Source organism: Bufo bufo, chromosome 8 (genome assembly GCF_905171765.1).
Source record: "Bufo bufo chromosome 8, aBufBuf1.1, whole genome shotgun sequence".
NCBI lineage: Eukaryota > Metazoa > Chordata > Amphibia > Anura > Bufonidae > Bufo > Bufo bufo.
Window position 1 is genome coordinate 226966842 of NC_053396.1, and position 24757 is coordinate 226991598.

Sequence of the window (24757 nt, forward strand, 5' to 3'; positions counted from 1 at the left end):
TCTGGAGTATAATACAGGATATAACTCAGGATCAGTACAGGATAAGTAATGTATGTACACAGTGACTGCACCAGCAGAATAGTGAGTGCAGCTCTGGAGTATAATACAGGATGTAACTCAGGATCAGTACAGGATAAGTAATGTCTGTACACAGTGACTGCACCAGCAGAATAGTGAGTGCAGCTCTGGAGTATAATACAGGATGTAACTCCGGATCAGTACAGGATAAGTAATGTATGTACACAGTGACTGCACCAGCAGAATAGTGAATGCAGCTCTGGAGTATAATACAGGATGTAACTCAGGATCAGTACAGGATAAGTAATGTATGTACACAGTGACTGCACCAGCAGAATAGTGAGTGCAGCTCTGAGGTATAATACAGGATGTAACTCAGGATCAGTACAGGATAAGTAATGTATGTACACAGTGACTGCACCAGCAGAATAGTGAGTGCAGCTCTGGAGTATAATACAGGATGTAACTCCGGATCAGTACAGGAGAAGTAATGTATGTACACAGTGACTGCACCAGCAGAATAGTGAATGCAGCTCTGGAGTATAATACAGGATATAACTCAGGATCAGTACAGGATAAGTAATGTATGTACACAGTGACTGCACCAGCAGAATAGTGAGTGCAGCTCTGGAGTATAATACAGGATGTAACTTAGACTCAATGCAGAGTTAAGGATTGTGCATTGTAAACTCAACATGCTTGATCTTCTTTGCCCCTCTAAGACCTGCTACAGTGGTACAGTTAGGACACCCTCATATGCACGAGTTAGAGGACTGGTCTTAGCCCTCATGCAGACAATTGTTTTTCGGGTCCGCATCCGAGCTGCAGTTTTTGCGGCTAGGGTGCGGACCCATTCAACCCACTTCAATGGGGCTGCAAAAGATGCGGACAGCACTCCGTGTGCTGTCCGCATCCGTTGGTCCATTCTGTGACCGTTTTGTGGACAAGAATAGACATTTCTACAATGGGCCGCCCGTTCTGTTCCACAAATTGCGGAAGGCACATGGGCGGCTACCGTGTTTTGCAGATCTGCAATTTGCGGACCGCAAAAAAGGGAACGGTCGTGTGTATGAGGCCATACTGAAAGAATCAAGTATGGCGGACATTAATCTTCTGTGATGGGCACTTCATGTCATCAGCCGAGGTCCCAGAGACTCACTTCGATCGGGTGAAGCTCCTCGGACTCATGGATATTACTGCGCCTCCAGAGACCTCTCGGAAGCCTAATGCTTTTAGAAGGTACTTTCACACTTGCGGCAGAGTGATCCGGCAATCTGCAAACGGACAGCAATTGTAGGCGGATCCGGATGCAGATCCGTCTCACAAATGCATTGAAAAAACGGATCCGTTTCTATTTTTTTTTCACTTTTTTTAAAAGGTCTGCACATGCGCAGACCCGAAGGACGGATCCGGCATTGCGGTATTTTTAATGCCGGATCTGGCACTAATACATTTCAATGTAAACTAATGCCGTATCCGGCACTCTGGCAAGTGTTCCGGAATTTTGGACGGAGATAAAACCGCAGCATCCTGAAAAGGCAAAAAGACTGAACTGAAGACGTCCTGATCGGATCGCTCTCCATTCAGAATCCATGGGGATCCGTTCTTTTCCGGTATTGAGCCCCTAGGACGCTAGTGTGAAAGTACCTTAAGCTGTTGGTTTGTTACTTGTATCCACTATAGGTAATTCTTTGTGAGCTAAACAGCCTGCAGTCCAGATTATTACATTTAACCTGCACTGATACATTGTAACAAACACTCCGTACAGGAGAGATTTGGGCTGCTGCGTTTACCTCACAGAGGATTGTCCAGACTGGAAACCCTTCAGGCTCTGTTCATTGTGGACAAGTCAGAGGTATTAGGTCTGCAGGAGATCAGAATGTTTCCATTCCCTGACAACAAGCAAAGATCTTGAAACACAAATTATACAAGGCGGCTGAAATTTCGCATTGTATAGGAGACCACATGATTGCAGGCAGCCTCTGCCATGTTGTTAGAAAGGAATGGACAACCTCAGTGTGGCCCCTCTCTCTCTTCCCCCCCCCCCCCCAAGGGCCCCATAGGAGCAGCATGGCCGTATGTACACACACACACAGTACTGAAAACACTGTCAGCAGCACAGAGCACTTCAGCACAGTAAAAGCGATCACTACCCTGCAGGGTCCATTAAAACTGCAGTGTTTGGAGTCAGACCCCCTATTATACACTCTGGAAATGTAGGGACCAGCTGAAGCCAAACTCATCCGGAAACGGCCAAGAAAACAAACAATTAGGACGCAGCGACATCATTTCTGAGAAGATGACGGTCAAATCTTCAACTCCAGGTGTTCATGGCGAATGACGGCGAATCCAAGAAATGAGCCTTCCTGCTCCCAGATGATTCAACACTACACTGCGTATCCAGAAATCCTGACTAACCTAAAGCTCTGTTCATCCTGAGCTTCCTAGTTCATGAACAGAATGTAAAAAGTGCAGTGAAGACTGACACAAAGCAAATGTGATGAGTGAAGCGCAAATGCTACACCTGGGGTCATGGCCTCTATAATGGCAGCACTAAGGACTGTTCAGCCAACACGTGGGAGTGCTATGTACTTCATTATAAAATAGATGCATGCATACAGCAGCCTACAGCCGAGCAGCCGCACAGCCCAACCTACAGCAACCTGAAGCAGAGCAGCCGCACAGCCCAACCTACAGCAACCTGAAGCAGAGCAGCCGCACAGCCCAACCTACAGCAACCTGAAGCAGAGCAGCCGCACAGCCCAACCTACAGCAACCTGGAGCAGAGCAGCCGCACAGCCCAACCTACAGCAACCTGGAGCAGAGCAGCCGCACAGCCCAACCTACAGCAACCTGGAGCAGAGCAGCCGCACAGCCCAACCTACAGCAACCTGGAGCAGAGCAGCCGCACAGCCCAACCTACAGCAACCTGGAGCAGAGCAGCCGCACAGCCCAACCTACAGCAACCTGGAGCAGAGCAGCCGCACAGCCCAACCTACAGCAACCTGAAGCAGAGCAGCCGCACAGCCCAACCTACAGCAACCTGAAGCAGAGCAGCCGCACAGCCCAACCTACAGCAACCTGAAGCAGAGCAGCCGCACAGCCCAACCTACAGCAACCTGAAGCAGAGCAGCCGCACAGCCCAACCTACAGCAACCTGGAGCAGAGCAGCCGCACAGCCCAACCTACAGCAACCTGGAGCAGAGCAGCCGCACAGCCCAACCTACAGCAACCTGGAGCAGAGCAGCAGCACAGCCCAACCTACAGCATCCTAGAGCAGACCAGCCGCACAGCCCAACCTACAGCAACCTGGAGCAGAGCAGCCGCACAGTCTAACCTACAGCAGCCTAGAGCTGAGCAGCTGCACAGCACGGAGCAGCTCCAGCCTCAGACTTCTCTCCGGCAGAAGTAAATTTCTTCCCGTTTGCCGTAAAAGAAAGAAATTTCAAAGGATTGTGAAATTGAGGCAATAAATTCTTAATAATATCCATCTTTCCGCGGATAAACGACTGCGCGGCTCCTCCGAGGGAGCGGTCTGAGGGCGAGGAAGGGGTTAATTCTGGAGCTGATCTCTCATATCTGCTGCCCGACAACCTTACAGGACAAGACTGTGGTTGTCAGACGGACTATTTACACAATGTGAGAAATGCGAGGGTCATGTGACCTCTGCGCTGCCACAATGTAACGGATACCGACACATTGTAGAAACCCTCCGGCCCTCACAGAACGGTGCGTATACCTACACGTACTGGGCGCCCCTGACAACTGATGCCCGATTCTAGGAAGGATCTGACAACCATCGTACAGTGTGGAAAAAGTTGTCAGGGAAATAAAGGAAGCTAATTGCTACATTGTGCTTTGTATTCTGTGACTTTCCCTCTTCCAACAATAAGATCAGGCGGATTTTTCGTGCCCCCCCCCCCCCCCCAGGTTACGTTTCAGATATTAACATCAGCTCGTACATTTCTGCCTCCTGACCCCCCCCCCCCCCCCAAACTATTACACATCATCCCTAATTACATGATTAGTGCTTTGAAGGGCAGAAGAGAAGCCATTTACATAATTTAATCATAAAAAGAACTTAAAGACACAGATTTTGCTGTTCGTTTGTACAATTATCTTCACGGCCTGGGGGGGGGGGGGGGGGAGATATTAATGTGATTAAGCAGGATTTCTGCACCGACTGTGTGTCCTCTAATAGAGAAGGGCTGGAGGCAAACCCAAAATTAATTTTAGAAGACAATCAATTTGATCCTACATGACGGTAATAAATAAGAGCCCATCTGCGGAGGGAGCCGGCGCCCTGGGTGGGTGGGGGGCGGCTGCTACAGATGCCATCTCTGACGGAATTCCTAGAAGTTGGGTGAAGCCACCAGCACTGGGCGCTGCCAACCCTCCGTCTAGACCCGTCCTGACCTCACACAACCGCCCCGCAGCTAAACTGCACCGAGGGCCGCCCCGCAGCTAAACTGCACCGAGGGCCGCCCCGCAGCTAAACTGCACCGAGGGCCGCCCCGCAGCTAAACTGCACCGAGGGCCGCCCCGCAGCTAAACTGCACCGAGGGCCGCCCCGCAGCTAAACTGCACCGAGGGCCGCCCCGCAGCTAAACTGCACCGAGGGCCGCCCCGCAGCTAAACTGCACCGAGGGCCGCCCCGCAGCTAAACTGCACCGAGGGCCCCAACTGCAAGTCCATGCTCTGTGACTCCACCCTCTCGGAGTGAGACACTGCTCATCCTGGACCTCCTGGTGCATGTATAATAGAATGCCAGAACGGCAGTTAAGACTGACATGCAGGCAAACTATAGGAAGCACAAAAAAAAATAAAAAAAATGTACAGACAAAAATCATCCAGGAAAACAATGGCGCCATATTCCCGCCGTCTGCCATATTACAGGGATCATCCACAATTCCATAACTAAAACTAAATCAAAGTATAACGAAACTTTGTGCAACTTTTAAATAACACATTTCAAATCCCTCTTTTTTAAGACCTCTGCTTACCGTCAGTGAATGGGAACATCTTAACACACAGAGGCAGTAGATGCTAAGCCAGGGGATAGGCAACCTTCCAGCTGTGGTTAAACTACAACTCCCAGCATGCATACTTGATCTTTTTTCAGAACTCCCATAGAAATGAATGGGAATTGTAGTTTCACAACAGCTGGAGTGCCGAAGGGCGCTGACCCCGGTGCCAAGCTAAGCTCACACAGCTGAGGGTTTGTTACAGTGTATCCAGTCTGGGGCTAAACCTCCTCCACTAAGGCCTCTTTCACACTGGCGTGTGTGCGCCCCGTTGCCATATTGCGGACCGCATTTGCGGATCCGCAATACACAGGTGCCGTTCCGAATGGTGCGGAACAGAAGCACGGAATAGACCCCTACGGAGTGCTTCCTTGGGGTTTCGTCCCATACTTCCGTTCCGCAAAAAGATAGAACATGTCCTATCTTTTTGCGGAACGGCCGAATCATGGACCCATTCAAGTGAATGGGTCCGCGATCCGCTGCGGCTGCCCCACGGACTGTGCTCGTGTATTGCGGCCGCATTTTGCGGGCCGCAATACGGCAACGGAGCTCACATGCCAGTGTGAAAGAGGCCTAAAGCGTTTTACCTGCACTGATACACTGTAACAAACAGGAGAGAGATTTGCGTTTCCTTGGATGATGGCCTCAGTTGGATACTGGAAATGTAGAAAACCCTCGGCTATAAGATCCATACAAGTCAGCTTATAGATGGAAGCACGGTTATTTCCATTCACTTACAGCAAGCAGTAACTTGAAACACAAAAGACTACAGAACTCTTCATTATGCGCCGATGAAGCAGGAAGATCCCTTTAATTCCACAAGTAGCCGCCACCGACCGGAAACAGTTCAGTCCGAGATTTGGGAGCCCCGACAGCGTGCCGATCCTTCCACGATGTAACGCGTGCGAGAGGAAGACGCGGCCGGCGTCCCGAGCCTTGTAATTAATTACTGCTTCAACCGCTGTGACTGAGCGCCTGCAGCAAACCTCGGCGCAGCGCACGGATATGTCAACCAGTCATTTACACAGAGCAGGAGGCGCCGGAGCCGTGGCGCAGCAGAGCAAACAGTCTGAAGGAGGAAATCAACGCCGCGACGTCAGCCTGACATCTACATCCCGGGTACAAGTTCTGGTCAATCCTCAGTAACTGCACAAAGCCTCATCTTCTGCATCAGGGTTTATACTCCAGTTACTTCCAAAGCTGACTCCACAATTCTGCCATTATATCCCGACTCACGTGGGGCAGAAATGCCTGCGACTGTCCCATCCAGATGACTGGCACAGAAAATCTGCTGCATGTAAATATACCCTTATACTCCAGTCACATCCAAAGCTGCATTTGTAATTCTGCTCTCAGGTGGCATTCTCTCACTTCAGTTCCCTGCCGGCTCAGCGTCAGTGTACCACGGGAACAGTACGGAGTGGCGTTGTAGCTGACGGGCGCCCTGGTATGGGGGATTCTGCAAGGGAGCGGTGTCTCCAATTTCCAGGGGTGCTTGGATCCTACGGCAGATGTTACGTGTGACGCCGTATACCAGTCTATACATCTCAACAGCGCAATACACAGGAGAGCAGTGCATTGTGGGAGCTCCGGGCATGACCGGCTACAAAGGAAGGAATCTGCATGCAGCTCTGGATGTGAGTGGAGCGATTACAGTTATTAGCCCTCCTGTAATGAGTCCATTGTATGGGATGGACATTATATCTACTGAAAGTAAATAATGAAGGTTCCTGATGAATGACAGCAAGCAGAGATCTTGTCCAGGACAATCCCATTAGGACACAGGCATTTGGTGATGGATACAGGTGAAGGGTACAGAGCGCCAGGGAAATATTCCATGGACCTCATTGAGCTCCGGAGCGATCCGGCATCATGAGGAATATCTGAGAGACGGTCCGGCCCGTCCGCAACGTGACTGGACGCGGAGGATCTGCGAGGTCTTATCAATGGAAAATCGTATAATGGGAATCACCGGAAAATCTACGACCGCAAATCAAGCTCCCGTATAATGGGAACCACTGGAAGCTCCGAGAGCGCGAGTCCAGCTCCCGTATAATGGGAATCACTGGACGATCCGAGCGCGCGAGTCCAGCTCCGGTATAATGGGAACCACTGGAAGATCCGAGAGCGCGAGTCCAGCTCCCGTATAATGGGAATCAGTGGAAGATCCGAGAGCGCGAGTCCAGCTCCCGTATAATGGGAACCACTGGAAGATCCGAGAGCGCGAGTCCAGCTCCCGTATAATGGGAATCACTGGACGATCCGAGCGCACGAGTCCAGCTCCCGTATAATGGGAACCACTGGAAGTCAGAGAGCGCGAGTCCAGCTCCCGTATAATGGGAATCACTGGAAGATCCGAGAGCGCGAGTCCAGCTCCCGTATAATGGGAATCACTGGAAGATCCGAGAGCGCGAGTCCAGCTCCCGTATAATGGGAATCACTGGAAGATCCGAGAGCGCGAGTCCGGCTCCCGTATAATGGGAACCACTGGAAGATCCGAGAGCGCGAGTCCGGCTCCCGTATAATGGGAACCACTGGAAGATCCGAGAGCGCGAGTCCAGCTCCTGTATAATGGGAACCACTGGACGATCCGAGAGCGCGAGTCCAGCTCCGGTATAATGGGAATCACTGGAAGATCCGAGAGCGCGAGTCCAGCTCCGGTATAATGGGAACCACTGGACGATCCGAGAGCGCGAGTCCAGCTCCCGTATAATGGGAACCACTGGAAGATCCGAGAGCGCGAGTCCAGCTCCCGTATAATGGGAATCACTGGAAGATCCGAGAGCGCGAGTCCAGCTCCCGTATAATGGGAACCACTGGAAGATCCGAGAGCGCGAGTCCAGCTCCCCAGATACCGGGTGGTAATATATAAACACAGTGATGTACAATCCTAAACTCCTCTTTCTCCCTCCCCCTGTCCCTTAATTCTGTTCATCCTGAGCCTTCAGGTTCATGGCTATGTAAATGGGAACCAATGTAGAAAATCTGTTCCACTTGATCTGATAAAGTCTGCTGCACTCCGGCTTTTGTGAAACTACAACTCCCAACACCCTCTATTTGTATCTATGGGAGTTCTGAGTGCAGCGGAGCAGGTGTGCATGCTGGGAGTTGTAGCTTTTTAGGGTTCGGAGCATTGAGCGGGTTTGATTACAGTGGGGGTTGTAGATCCTGGAGATACGAGCCCTGATGATACAACCTACTGCGATCCAGCAGAGCTAGAATTACAACTCCCACCATGCTCAGCTAGACTTGGGGTCATTACGTTTTTCCTCCGATTCCGCCATATCTGATAAGTAATAAGATCCCGCGGGCGGTTTCGCCGATCTGCGCTCTAGTTGTGGACACGGCCGCGCGTTTGTCACTATAATTTTTTATCTACTTTACAATTGTCGTCTATTAAACATTGACGAGGAACTACTACTTATTTCAAGCAGCAGGACCCAATCACTGGAGGGTCCGCAGCTTAGATACCTCCTGCCGGCATGAATTATAGAGGCTTACAAAACAGCGGCAGGAGGAACTACAGAGGGCCACACAGGAGTGAGGGGCTCCTGGGGGCCACAGGCTGAGAGAAAGGAACTGTCCAATCATCTGTAGCCGAGCGTCATCACTGTGCAGGGAAAAGCCTTGGCCTGAACTGTTCACTACAACCTCTGCTTGCTGTCAGTGACAAGAAACCATTAGGTTAACACTTATGAAGACTTGAGGTTTCCTGGATATGATGACAATCCTCTGTGGGGCGAGAAGCCCGGGCTCTGAATGGACGCAGAGAAGGATGTGCTGCTGAGCAGTGGATACACTGTAACAGAGCCTCAGCTGTGAGAAGCAAGCAGAGATAGTTAAAAGAAAAATTCTAGCACACAGTCTGAGACAAAGTTTCAGAACTTTATATTACACAAAACAATTGCACCTGAAATGTATCCATGTAGTAGATGTGTCTGCAGGGGATGGGGGGCTATGGACCACATCAAATTTAGGAGTCAGTGTCGGTTGCAACAGAACTAGGGCCCAATTTCTAGTTCTGCTTGTCCCTATGCTTTACACTGCAGCTCTACTCCATCGAGTTTAGTCTAAGTGTTCACTAAAACACTGGGAGGTGGAACATAAAGAAGTTATTAAAAAGAATGAATACATAAAGAAAGGTTATAGAAGCGCCCCCCGGGCCCCGTCACGGGCACACGTGGGGCGGTTTACCAGGAGCCGCCATGTTTTACTTCCACTCTCGGCTCCTGTTAATCCAATATAACTTTTCTCCAGACCCATAAACGGCAGCAGAGAAGACGGCACAGATGTTCACCTCTAATGCAATTTCCATCCAATCTCCTAAGTGCGCTCGCCGCGCGGCTTTACGTTATGTTTAGCTTGCAAATTCTTTTAATAAATAATGAATGCAATAAAATGGAGAGATCAATGGCAGCTGAGAAAATCATAAAAGGAGGCGCGAGGCTCGGCCACTGCTGATCTCAAACTCTAATCCGGAGACCAATCAATACCATTTCTGCCCCTCTGCGCTTTCTCAGCCTGTCACACGGCGAGCAGATAACCGCAGCGCGGATACCCGATACCATCACCTGACATCTGATCGCACGCAGAGTCCGCTCAGCACCCTGCCCCCCTTTAACTCCGGAGGAACCAGCGAAAAATCACCAGATAATAATTCTATATCTGTCACCACCTCTGACCAGTAACATACCGCTATACAACTCACGAAAACCCCTGGACTCTAGTAGTATTCATATTCTTGTACATAGGAGGCAGTATTATAGTAGTTATATTCTTGTACATAGGAGGCAGTATTATAGTAGTTATATTCTTGTACATAGGAGCAGTATTATAGTAGTTATATTCTTGTACATAGGAGGCAGTATTATAGTAGTTATATTCTTGTACATAGGAGTAGTATTATAGTAGTTATATTCTTGTACATAGGAGCAGTATTATAGTAGTTATATTCTTGTACATAGGGGCATTATTATAGCAGTTATATTCTTGTACATAGGAGCAGTATTATAGCAGTTATATTCTTGTACATAGGAGCAGTATTATAGTAGTTATATTCTTGTACATAGGAGGCAGTATTATAGTAGTTATATTCTTGTACATAGGAGGCAGTATTATAGTAGTTATATTCTTGTACATAGGAGCAGTATTATAGTAGTTATATTCTTGTACATAGGAGCAGTATTATAGTAGTTATATTCTTGCACATAGGAGCAGTATTATAGTAGTTATATTCTTGTACATAGGAGCAGTATTATAGTAGTTATATTCTTGTACATAGGAGGCAGTATTATAGTAGTTATATTCCTGTACATAGGAGGCAGTATTATAGTAGTTATATTCTTGTACATAGGAGCCAGTATTATAGTAGTTATATTCTTGTACATAGGAGCAGTATTATAGTAGTTATATTCTTGTACATAGGAGCAGTATTATAGTGGTTATATTCCTGTACATAGGAGGCAGTATTATAGTAGTTATATTCTTGTACATAGGAGCAGTATTATAGTAGTTATATTCTTGTATATAGGAGCAGTATTATAGTAGTTATATTCTTGTACATAGGAGGCAGTATTATAGTAGTTATATTCTTGTACATAGGAGCAGTATTATAGTAGTTATATTCTTGTACATGGGAGGCAGTATTATAGTAGTTATATTCCTGTACATAGGAGCAGTATTATAGTAGTTATATTCCTGTACATAGGAGCAGTATTATAGTAGTTATATTCTTGTACATAGGAGCAGTATTATAGTAGTTATATTCTTGTATATAGGAGGCAGTATTATAGTAGTTATATTCTTGTACACAGGAGCAGTATTATGGTAGTTAAATTCCTGTACATAGGAGCAGTATTATAGTAGTTATATTCTTGTACATAATGGCAGTATTATAGTAGTTATATTCTTGTACATAGGAGCAGTATTATAGTAGTTATATTCCTGTACATAGGAGGCAGTATTATAGTAGTTAAATTCCTGTACATAGGAGCAGTATTATAGTAGTTATATTCTTGTACATAGGAGCAGTATTATAGTAGTTATATTCTTGTACATAGGAGGCAGTATTATAGTGGTTATATTCTTGTACATAGGAGGCAGTATTATAGTAGTTATATTCTTATACATAGGAGGCAGTATTATAGCAGTTATATTCTTGTACATAGGAGCAGTATTATAGTAGTTATATTCTTGTACATAGGAGCAGTATTATAGTAGTTATATTCTTGTACATAGGAGCAGTATTATAGTAGTTATATTCTTGTACATAGGAGCAGTATTATAGTAGTTATATTCTTGTACATAGGAGGCAGTATTACAGTAGTTATATTTTTGTACATAGGAAGCAGTATTATAGTAGTTATATTCTTGTACATAGGAGGCAGTATTATAGTAGTTATATTCTTGTACATAGGAGCAGTATTATAGTAGTAATATTCTTGTACATAGGAGCAGTATTATAGCAGTTATATTCCTGTACATAGGAGCAGTATTATAGAATTAGTAAACATTATTTAGCTAATATTCCCCTCGGTCGTTCAGGGCAGTAGCTGAAGGAGCTTTATAAATAATTAAGTAGTTGTCACTTCCCCTTCCCCGCTCCTTTTGCCATCTTATGGCGGTAGAAAGCTCTCCCTAAGGCCTCATGCACACAACCGTTGTTTGGGTCCGCATCTGAGCCACATTTTTTGCGGTTCGGGTCCGGACCCATTCACTTCAATGGGGCTGCAAAAGATGCGGACAGCACTCCGTGACTCTGTTCCGCGGCCCTGTTAAAAAAAATATAACATGTCCTATTCTTGTTCGCACTTTGCGGACAAGAATAGGCATTTATATTGCCGGCGACCGTTCCGCAAATTGCGGAAGGCAACACAGGTGGCTTCCGTTATTTGCGGATCCGCGGTTTTGTGAACCGCAAAAAATGGCACGGCCGTGTGCACGAGGCCTAATGGTATTGAGAATATGAAATCTTCGCTCCACCCTCAGTAACGATGAGAAGGACATTCAGAATAAGTAATACACCCCATAATTCGGGGGGCCGGTGGAATCTCCCACCCATGGTGCTGGTTCCTGTATCAGCCTTGATGTCATTCTTCTCTCTCCGTCGTCAGGGATTTCAGGTGTCAGGAGATAAGTCATTCTGCTCCATTAGAAAGGCAGCGATTACCGTCTGGAACTTGTAGAGAAATACAATCTGGCTGCATGTGTCTAATATTTAATCTGCCGGCGACCGCGGCCTTAAACCAACCTCACATTTCTATTAATTAAAACAATGCAGATCATAAATCAATGTCGGGGAGCAATAAACGACCGACAAAACACATCGGGTGGGGGTTAAAAACGCCATCCGTTTCTGGAGGTTTCTGCAGCCGGTCAATCTCAGCCCATCAACTGCAAATGTGAAGATGATCAGAACTCTCACTATGTAAATAGCAGGGAAGATGATGGGGGTTATAGTGATGGAGGCTGCATTCACACCAGGCGCCGCTCATCACATTCAGATGTTATTTTGGGGGTTCGCAGGGTCGTTGGGGACGTGACAGCCGAGCTCCCGGCTCTGACAGAATCATTACTGAATGACACGCTCCTCTGTACGGCCTTTATTAATCATTCATGGTTCTCGTCTGTAATCTCCTGTAACGTAATACATTGTTACACGTATCAGACCGACCATCACAAGGAGGAGAGATGGAGCTGACGTACTCCTCAGAGCGGGGTCCGATATAATCACAATCCCTGCACATACAGGACGGACCCTCAGTAATCTATTATAGGTTATTACCTAATGGGGGGGGGGGGGATATTTCTACTACTGCACCTACACATGGGTCGCTTCCGCAGCAGGTGCAGCGATCTCGGCAAACCCCATTCAGATGTGTGGGACAGTCCCAGAAATCTCTTAGGCCCCTTTCACACAAGCGAGTATTCCACGCGGGTGCAATGCGAACGCATTGCGCCCGCACGGAATCCGGACCCATTCATTTCAATGGGTCTGTCTACATGTGCGTTGGTTTTCACGCATCACTTGTGCGTTGCGTAAAAAATCTCATGTTCTATATTCAGCGATTTTCACGCAACGCAGGCCCCATAGAAGTGAATTTAGCTGCGTTTAAAATCACATCCGCAAGCAAGTTCGGATGCGATGCGTTTTTCACGGACGGTTGCTAAGAGATGTTGTTTGTAAACCTTCAGTTTTTTAATCACACGCGTGCAAAACGCATCGCACCTGCGCGATAAAAACTCGATTGCAGGCAAAGCTGAATGACTTTGGCTGCGAAATCGTGCATTTTTCACTGAACGCATTCGCAACACATCCGGACCTAATCGGCACGCGCTCGTCTGCAAGGGACCTTAGTGTGTTGGGGCCCCTAGGGGATGCACTGGAGCTGTGAAGGGCCAGTCCGACCCCGATACGTAGGAGAATTCTCTAATGAACGAGTCTATAATTTAATGTAAATACCAGAAAGTGTAATGAACTGTAGAGAAAAGTCTGGATAATGAAGATGAGAGAACGAGGATGATGAAGATTATAGATTACACTGCAGAACCTTCTGGGGGAGGGTGGACGACGCTACTGACACGACGGATACAAGGAGGTGTTTTTTTATTGATTTTCTGTATAAAGTATTTTGTAAATGTAACAAAATGTAACCAAATGTGTAACAAATGAAGCAACAGATCCAGACAAGCAGAATCATTCAGGCTCCAGGTATTCAGCACTCGGATGGATCTTTATCTGTGACGTGTCTTTCGCGGTAATTCGCCGCCGGTGATCGACTCTTCGTGTCTTTATGACCAGTCGTCTTCGGTCGCGGCTCCGTCAGGTTGTTGGAGCTTAATAAAAGGCAGAGAATCTGCAAATCTTGCACCAAGCAGCTGCTACCCCTCGTCGCTGCTCTTCCCCTGTGCGTCCCGCGAGATTGATAGGTGACATTTACCAAACGCCATAATCGTTCATTATCCGCCGCTGCCACTTTCATTACAGTCAAATGGTAATGCGAAAAATGCTTCGCCAAACTCACAATTTTCCTATTGATTCTTTCCTTTTGCAAATAATGACTTGTTCAATACTAAACCCGGGATCGGGATCACACGGGACACGGGGCACGCGCCCTACTCCCCCCCCCCCCCCCCGACGGATTTATTGATTACATATGTAAGAGACATGAATGGGTTTTAACCTAAAGACAAAACTGGGGGTCTCACAGCTTTCCCGGACCACAAATGGAAAATCTACTTTCTTCTTTAGGATGCCGACTATCATTTCTGTTCATTGTGTGAAATATCTGTAACACTGGACTAGTTGAGATCATAAAGTACTGACGTCAGAGTCTCAATGTATTTTTTTTTTTTTTTACCCAATTGGAGAAAAATAAAGAGCGCATCAGATAAAAAGTTACATTTCCTTTTTTGTATTTAATTATTTTGATTTTTGATCCAATTTGTTTCTCTGTTTTTAAACAACCGGTTGATACATTGTATTTCTCTGACGCCAAGGTTAACAAGTTATTTTATTTTTTTTCTTTGTCTTTTTATTCCGCTTTTTTTCACGCTGCTGTTGCTTTAAACGGCTCCAGCCTCGCTGCTGATTGCTGACAGTGTATAGGACATTAATGCATCTGTCATGATAACAAGCTAAGAATAACTTGCAGACATCAAACCAAGAGGCAGAATCTATGTGAAGTGATTCATTCAGATCTGTCTCATTGATTTATTAAACACAGGGCAACATCTGCAGCCTCACACAGCCGCGCCGCGAAATTAATGCAGGATCAATTCAAATGGAAAAAAGTGCAAAGAGAGATAAATCAAAACAGCATTTGCATGCGCTGCCACAATCAGCCTTATTGGGTGTAAACGCTGCGTTTCCCCTTTCTGAAGCGAAACGCGACTAAACACTATGTTATCTCCGCAGAAGGGGCTTGATTTGAAGCGACACAGATTTGTACAGGTCCCGGCGATGAAAAGGAAGAAAAAAAAAAAAAGAGAGAGGAACAGATGAAAAAATAATAATCAAGAGGCTGGTGAATAACACTGCTGAATTTGCAACAGGAGCCGCGCGGTGATGTGTGCGAGCCCACGAAGGGGTCCGGCCGGTGGCATGAATGTAAACACAGGGGGCTCACCATAAAGAGACAGTGACAAATGTAAAGACGTCCGACACAAGGTGCACGCCCGCTTCACAAAAGGCGACAAAGTCATCCAGCATTTACCACCCTCCAGAGCAGAGATCCTGAGCGCCTGTTACTAAGCAGCGGCCTGAATGCTACATTGTAACGAGCAGGGTCAAGACACGATACAAAAAGGAAACACAACTTCCTCAAGAATAAAAAAAAATATTGTGACAAAAAGGGAAGACTCAAAAACACTGACACAAAAACATTGTGAGGACAGAGAAGGACAGAAGGCGCAGTAAAGGTCAGGCGGGCACCTCGTCAGCGCGGGTCACACACAGCGGGTTGGCGGAGGGTGACGACACTTTGCTGTAACGAGACTCATTTCATCTCCGCATTTAATCCTTTTACACCCCATTAATTCCTCATGATCTGCTCTTCTCAGACACACGGGGCGAACATCTGCAGCAAAATGTAAAAAATAAAATAAAATAAAAATCACCAAAAAATATGAAAGCACTAAAACTTCACGCCAGCTCCGGCGGCACTTTTACCAATATGGCGGAGAAGAGGAATCCACAAATACTGCCGTCTGGGCCGTAACCTCAGAACTGAACAAAAATCCACTACGGAATTATTTTTTAAAGGAATTTACAATTTTTTGCTTGCTTTATATATATTTTTCTATAGAAGAAGGTTTACAAAAATGCTAATGAATAAGTCTCATGGAATGTGTAAGGTCTGGAGTTAATATCGGATTCTAACGATTATAATAACTGCCCCCCCGCTCGGGCCCTGTGCACATTCGCCGTTATTACCGCGCTCCTGGCTACGTGTCTGGACCTTCGGTGGAATAAAATAGTGTTTATTTACAGGCCCAATTACTTCCAACGAGGCGGCGCGTTCGCTAATCAGCCCCGTCACATAAAATCTCTCTCCGGACGAGTAAATCCGCTGGACGAGCCGATGGGAATGTGCGCTCGCTGCAGGGGACGCCTGTTACATCACGAATGCACCATCTCTGAGCTGTGACTCTGTGTTTTCATTTTCAAGATCTTGGTTTACTGTCAGTGAACGAAAACATTTTAGTTTGTATTACCAAGCTAAATACCTGTACTTCTCACAGTTGAGGGTTTGTCACAATTGCATCCAGTCTAGAAATTCCTCTGTGAGCTGCACAGGTTGGACTCCAGACAGATAGGACTTATAGCTCTGATACATTGTTGCAAACCCTCAGCGGGATTAGTGCTGCTAATGTTTTTCTCAAGTTCGGTGGACCTGGTCAGCTGATCCCTTGTGGCCAATCACGGCGAGGGGCATTCAGAGTGGCACTGCCCCCGCCACCTCGGCGTTATCAGGTCGTCTATACAGCGAGTGATACATTGTAATCTACGGCGTACGTCACAAGCCGGGCGCCGCCAGATTATCAAATATTCTGGATTATCAAACAGTAACAGAACGGTAAAAATACCCCAAAACTGTACCTGTACCGGTTTTATATTTCCAGCATTTCTGGTCTCTCTGGAACATTTTATAGTTCTGCGCCAAAAAACAGACTCTAAACAAGAAGTCAGAATGAATAATGTTCTGTACTGTGCAGAACCAAAGATCTGCCCACAAGAGCTTACGCTCTACAGGGTTCAGAGCAATGACTGGCGAGATTCTCGGACATCCCGGCTGTGAACTTCATGGAATTCTTTTAATTGGGGCCGGAATATTTTTCTGGGAACACAAGAAGCTGCCAAGTGCAGATCTGCCGGTCGGCGGCCGCTTCCCCCGGTGACCCAGATTCAGACATTCCAGCATCGTCCATTAGAGGCGGAGGAGATCAGGAGGGCCGGGCGCCGCTTCTCATCAGATCGTAGGCAGGTAGTTAACACAGCCAAGCAGAAGCGACCCCAGGGGCCACAAGAAGAGACACAGAGAATCCCACAGGTACAAAAACAAAACCACTAAGATTCCACTACTACCCCCAACAGGCACAATCACCACCATCATCAGCTCTACAATATACTTTGCATTTACGCTCATACCTACCCAGACAAATGGCGTCCAAGTACAACAACATCACAGACTGAGGCCTCATGCACACGACCGTATGTATTTTGCGGAACGGAACAGCCGGCCTCTAATAGAACAGTCCTGTCCTTATCCGTAACGCGGACAATAATGTTCTATTTTTTTGCGGAACAGAAATACGGACATATAGAAACGGAATGCACAGAGGTTTTTTTGCGGACCCATTGAAATGAATGGTTCCGTATACGGTCCGCAAAAAAATAAAAACGGAATGGACATGCAAAGAGTTTGTGTGCATGAGGCCTAAGAGCAGCACGCCACAATGTGACCACTGACCGGATGGCGGAAGACGGCGACCAATGACATCATCAACAGATTACCTGTACTCAGAGTGATCACTGTGGTGTTACATAGGACTGCAGGTGACATCTACTACATTATCTGTACTAAGAGAGTTATCATTGTGTTATCAGTGGTGTTACATAGGACTGCAGGTGACATCTACTACATTACCTGTACTAAGAGAGTTATCACTGTGTTATCTGTGGTGTTACATAGGACTGCAGGTAACATCTACTAAATTATCTGTACTAAGAGAGTTATCACTGTTATCAGTGGTGTTACATAGGACTGCAGATGACATCTACTACACTATCTGTACTCAGAGAGGTATCACTGTGTTATCTGTGGTGTTACATAGGACTGCAGGTGACATCTACTACATTATATGAAATTAGAGAAGTATACTCAGTATATACAGGACGCCTAGGACACGGCGTATACAGGACGCCTAGGACACGGCGTATACAGGACGCCTAGGACACGGCGTATACAGGACGCCTAGGACACGGCGTATACAGGACGCCTAGGACACGGTGTATACAGGACGCCTAGGACACGGCGTATACAGGACGCCTAGGACACGGCGTATACAGGACGCCTAGGACACGGCGTATACAGGACGCCTAGGACACGGCGTATACAGGACGCCTAGGACACGGCGTATACAGGACGCCTAGGACACGGCGTATACAGGACGCCTAGGACACGGCGTATACAGGACGCCTAGGACACGGCGTATACAGGACGCCTAGGACACGGCGTATACAGGACGCCTAGGACACGGCGTATACAGGACGCCTAGGACACGGCGTATACAGGACGCCTAGGACACGGCGTATACTCGGTATATACAGGACGCCTAGGACACGGCGTATACTCGGTATATACAGGACGCCTAGGACACGGCGTATACTCGGTATATACAGGACACACACACGGGGCAGATAACACACATAGCGCACACAGTGTAGATACAGGAGCGAGGCGCACACAGCACCGTACATATTACTATGTATATCCAGATATATGGGGAGCACAGGACGTACAGGCAGCAGGAGTATACAGGACACAGCGGGAACATACAACCGTCCATCATGTCAGCCACATCATACAGATGACCAGGTCATACACAGAAGTATACACACCGCGCACGTACAAACGTGTCCAACGGTATCTTCACTGGATTAATGCAACAAAATCGCTTATAAGTAAAATAAACGACATTAAAGTGACGTCCTGAAGTCAGGAGAACGCTGCCGACATCTGCAGGTGAGACGAGGCCGACGGAGTCCACAGGTAACAGCGCACAGAGAAATGACAGCTCAGCTCTGCTACATCTGTGCATATGGCATAGAGGGCACAATATAACACACGCCAGGTACAGTAACGTGCGCCGTGGGCTCAGGTGGCCGGCACTACATATGGAGCAGAACAGAAGCAGCAGCGGCCAAGTCCACTGCAGGCTCCAGGGTCTCCGTACAGGAAGCTCAGTGGGGGCTCATTCACACCTCCACAATACAGATCCATATTCATAAATTCATGGAAAGATTTTGATACATTTAGCTGATTTTATTCACAATTTCCATTATTTTATTTACTTTTTCTGCACACAGCTCGTTCCAATGGTCCCATACAGTCACTTTTTAACCCACAGAAGTATTATTTTAGTTTATCAATATATTTATATGTATCTAAAAACGTGCGCTCCGTCTCTGAGCGGCTCCCATGTGCAGATCTGCGACAGTTTTTATATATTCGAATTCCAGCAACTTACAAAACCAGCAAAGTAATAGTTAATCCTCAAACAAAAAAATGAGAACTTGAAACAAAATGTAAAAAAAAAAAACACAAATTGTTAAAAATAAACGATCCATAAGGGTCCATTCACACGTCCGTTTTTTTTCTTTCCTGATCTGTTCGGTTTTTTGCTGAACAGATCTGGACTCATTCATTTTCAATGGGTCCTGGAAAAAAACGGACAGCTCAATGTCAGATTTTTTTCAGGACCCATTGAAAATGAATGGGTCCAGATCTGTTCAGCAAAAAACGGAACAGATCAGGAAAGAAACAACGGATGTGTGAATGGACCCTAAATGTGCAGAAGCCAAAATTAGAAGAGTACACCGTATATACCGCCCTGTACCGGAGGAGCAGACACTATAGAGAGAGTACACCGTATATACCGCCCTGTACCGGAGGAGCAGACACTATAGAGAGTACACCGTATATACCGGAGGAGCAGACACTATAGAGAGTACACCGTATATACCGCCCTGTACCGGAGGAGCAGACACTAGAGAGAGAGTACACCGTATATACCGCCCTGTACCGGAATAGCAGACACTATGGAGAGTACACCGTATATACCGCCCTGTACCAGAGGAGCAGACACTATAGAGAGTACACCGTATATACCGCCCTGTACCGGAGGAGCAGACACTATAGAGAGTACACCGTATATACCGCCCTGTACCGGAGGAGCAGACACTATAGAGAGTACACCGTATATACCGCCCTGTACCGGAGGAGCAGACACTATAGAGAGAGTACACCGTATATACCGGAGGAGCAGACACTATAGAGAGAGTACACCGTATATACCGCCCTGTACCGGAGGAGCAGACACTATAGAGAGTACACCGTATATACCGCCCTGTACTGGAGGAGCAGACACTATAGAGAGAGTACACCGTATATACCGCCCTGTACCGGAATAGCAGACACTATGGAGAGTACACCGTATATACCGCCCTGTACCAGAGGAGCAGACACTATAGAGAGTACACCGTATATACCGGAGGAGCAGACACTATAGAGAGAGTACACCGTATATACCGGAGGAGCAGACACTATGGAGAGAGTACACCGTATATACCGGAGGAGCAGACACTATGGAGAGAGTACACCGTATATACCGGAGGAGCAGACACTATAGAGAGAGTACACCGTATATACCGGAGGAGCAGACACTATGGAGAGAGTACACCGTATATACCGGAGGAGCAGACACTATAGAGAGTACACCGTATATACCGCCCTGTACTGAAGGAGCAGACACTATAGAGAGAGTACACCGTATATACCGGAGGAGCAGACACTATAGAGAGAGTACACCGTATATACCGGAGGAGCAGACACTATGGAGAGTACACCGTATAAACACTGAGGCATAACACTACTATATAATGGAGGCACAATGCAAGTGAGGTAACAAGTTACTGTACAGATGAACATTGGGGGCACAGTGTATTAGGAGGTGGTCTCTGGCACACGTGAGGTACGGTATGTAAAGAGTACAGTGTTGGGGGATTTGTCTCCAACCTATTTCTCTCCACCTGCTGGTGAACTACAACTCCCAGCATGTACTAATGAGTTGGAGACCAGTAGTATGAGGTCTGAGGCACAGTACAGGGGAGGCTTTCAGCAAAGGAAGAATGTAAGTAAACTGCAGCTGGGAGGGAGCATATAAGACGAGGCACAGTACAGACGAGGCACCAAACTTTTTAAAATTTAAATAAAAGTATGTATTTTAACAGTACACAAGAGGCTGTATGCACAGGTGAGGCATGAGGTACAGTACAGAAGAGGTTGTGTGCACAGGTGAGGCATGAGGTACAGTACCGAAGAGGTTGTGTGCACAGGTGAGGCATGAGGTACAGTACCGAAGAGGTTGTGTGCACAGGTTAGGCATGAGGCACAGTACAGAAGAGGCTGTGTGCACAGGTGAGGCATGAGGCACAGTACAGAAGAGGCTGTGTGCACAGGTGAGGCATGAGGCACAGTACAGAAGAGGCTGTGTGCACAGGTGAGGCATGAGGCACAGTACAGAAGAGGCTGTGTGCACAGGTGAGGCATGAGGCACAGTACAGAAGAGGTTGTGCACAGGTGAGGCATGAGGTACAGTACAGAAGAGGCTGTGTGCACAGGTGAGGCATGAGGTACAGTATAGAAGAGGCTGTGTGCACAGGTGAGGCACAGTACACAAGAGGCTGTATGCACAGGTGAGGCATGAGGTACAGTACCGAAGAAGTTGCGTGCATGTGAGGCATGAGGCACAGTACAGAAGAGGTTGTTTACAGGTGAGGCATGAGGTACATTACAGAAGAGGTTGTGTGCACAGGTGAGGCATGAGGTGCTGTAAATGAAAGCCACAGTGCATTTCATGAGGCGCGCTAGAGCTGAGGATCATTGTGTTATGTATATGAGGCACAAAGTTATCTCCGTCCATTTTATGAGGTATGAGGCACAGAGTAAACACAAGGTACATGTCTTTGCAATCTGAGGCACAGGTTGCACTTGAAGTGCAGAGCGCCATTACATTAAGAGGCAGAATGTACACCTAAAACACATCCCTAACATTGAGGCACAGGGCACAGGTGAGGCACAGTCCCAACACATTAGAAACAGGAGGCACAAGGCACAGCCCACGGACATTATGAGGCAGAAGCTACACATGAGACAACTCCGTTACATTAAAATATATGAGGCACAGGGTACACGAGGCATGTCCTTTACATTAGGAGGTGTGAGACAAGAGGGCACACCAGGGTATACATGAGCCACAGCCCTTACATGAGGAGGCACAGTGAGGCACAACCCTTACATGAGGAGGCACAACCCTTACATGAGGAGGCACAACAAGGTACAATCCTTACATGAGGAGGTACAGTGAGGCACAGCCCTTACATAATGAGGCACAGCCCTTACATGAGGAGGTACAATGAGGCACAGCCCTTACATGAGGAGGCACAGCCCTTACATGAGGAGGCACAGCCCTTACATGAGGAGGCACAACAAGGTACAATCCTTACATGAGGAGGTACAGTGAGGCACAGCCCTTACATAATGAGGCACAGCCCTTACATGAGGAGGCACAATGAGGCACAGCCCTTACATGAGGAGGCACAGTGAGGCACAGCCCTTACATGAGGAGGCACAACCCTTACATGAGGAGGCACAACAAGGTACAATCCTTACATGAGGAGGTACAGTGAGGCACAGCCCTTACATAATGAGGCACAGCCCTTACATGAGGAGGCACAGCCCTTACATGAGGAGGCACAACAAGGTACAATCCTTACATGAGGAGGTACAATGAGGCACAGCCCTTACATGAGGAGGCACAGCCCTTACATGAGGAGGCACAGCCCTTACATGAGGAGGCACAGCCCTTACATGAGGAGGCACAGCCCTTACATGAGGAGGCACAGCCCTTACATGAGGAGGCACAGCCCTTACATGAGGAGGCACAGCCCTTACATGAGGAGGCACAGCCCTTACATGAGGAGGCACAGCCCTTACATGAGGAGGCACAGCCCTTACATGAGGAGGTACAGTGAGGCACAGCCCTTACATAATGAGGCACAGCCCTTACATGAGGAGGTACAATGAGGCACAGCCCTTACATGAGGAGGCACAGCCCTTACATGAGGAGGCACAATGAGGCACAGCCCTTACATGAGGAGGCACAGCCCTTACATGAGGAGGCACAGCCCTTACATGAGGAGGCACAGCCCTTACATGAGGAGGCACAGCCCTTACATGAGGAGGCACAGCCCTTACATGAGGAGGCACAGCCCTTACATGAGGAGGCACAATGAGGCACAGCCCTTACATGAGGAGGTACAATGAGGCACAGCCCTTACATGAGGAGGTACAATGAGGCACAGCCCTTACATGAGGAGGTACAATGAGGCACAGCCCTTACATGAGGAGGTACAATGAGGCACAGCCCTTACATGAGGAGGTACAATGAGGCACAGCCCTTACATGAGGAGGTACAATGAGGCACAGCCCTTACATGAGGAGGTACAATGAGGCACAGCCCTTACATGAGGAGGCACAGTGAGGCAAGGTTCTCTGACCTGGCGTTGGTGCAGTCCTGGTACAGCGCCTCGAAGTCCCGGCGGGTGATGAGCTTGCAGCGGTTGACCCCCGGCTGGATGGCCCCCAGCCCCCGCAGGACCCGCACCTGCTCCACCGTGCACACCACCGGGGTGATGTCCAGCCGCTTCAGCTTGGTGTAGACGGTGTGCAGCCCGCCCACCAGGTGCTTCAGGAAGAGCTCGAACACCTGCGGCAGACAGATCAGCTCCTGCCCGTCCAGCACGAAGGACGCCACCCGCACCCCGTGCACCTCCACCATCCGGCACTCACTGCCGCCCGCCCCGGGCCCCGGGCTGTACCCGCTCAGCAGTGGCCGTGGAGACTCCGCCGGACTCAGCACTGGAGGAGGAGGCGCGGACACGGCCATGCTCAGGCTCCCGCCCGGAGGAGAAGAAGCTGCAGCCGCCACCGCCGCTGCCTCCGAGTGATTGCCGGAGTCCGGGCGCGGAGCGGCCACACACACCGCGCCGCAGCCAATCAGCGCCCGGCGAGGGGGGCGGAGCTCCGCTCTGATTGGCTGCTGGCGGGACAGGGCGGGGTTTCGCGGTGTCGCTCTGTGGGAGCTTGTAGTGAGAGCGTGTGTCCTGGTTCCGCGCTGTCCCGGGCTCGAAGAGGTTAACTGTCACCGGCTGGAGGCGAGAGCGGGGCTCGGGGGTTAACGGGAGGGGGGTGACACGTAGGAATTTAAGGGGTTAACTGTCACATACTGGAGGGAGGGGGTGATATCTAGGAATGTAAGGGGTTAACTATCACCATCTGGAGGGAGGGGGTGACATCTAGGAATGTAAGGGGTTAACTGTCACCGGCTGGAGGGAGGGGAGAGCTTCAGGGGTTAACTGGTGGGAGAGGGGGTGACACATAGGAATTTAAGGGGTTAATTATTAGAAGCATCCTCCACTCCCAGAAGAAGATTCCATTTATAAAGATTGTCATATAACATTATTACTCAATAACAAGGGCTAAATCCTCCGTTTACAGTAGAGATGTGCGGGGGGCAAAGTGTTAATCTGGCATGTAAGGCAGGGGCCTCTAAAATATTGTGCGTTCAGCACTGCAGGGGTTAAACCGGCAGTGATATAGAAAAAGCTGAATGACTGAATACAATCCGGAGTCAATGAGGACTCCTGGGAATAAATGTGTCCCGAGGACATCTATACGATATCCAGAACCGTACTGGGTGAAAACAACTCTCTCCAGAAATACAATATACAGGGGACAACCCCTCCGGCAACTCAAGGGCTAAAGTCAAATAATACAGGGACAACTACTCCAGCAATCAAATTGTTAAAGTAAAAATGATTCCAGTTGCAGTTCCTACAGCAATTCAAAGGTTAAAATAAATAAAGCGGTGAA

At 47.9% G+C, this 24757-nt stretch overlaps 1 protein-coding gene across 4 annotated transcripts in view; it reads right to left on the bottom strand.

Moving 5' to 3' along the window:
- DACH2 (dachshund family transcription factor 2) overlaps nt 1-23816 on the bottom strand; it is a 330161-nt gene extending 306345 nt beyond the window's left edge. For all 4 annotated transcript variants that reach the window (XM_040442443.1, XM_040442441.1, XM_040442440.1 and 1 more), the window contains exon 1: nt 23383-23816. In XM_040442443.1, coding sequence (XP_040298377.1) covers nt 23383-23771 — 389 coding nt within the window. In that variant the 5' untranslated portion in view covers nt 23772-23816. The remainder of the gene's footprint in view (nt 1-23382) is intronic.
- Between the last annotated feature and the right edge of the window lie 941 nt (nt 23817-24757).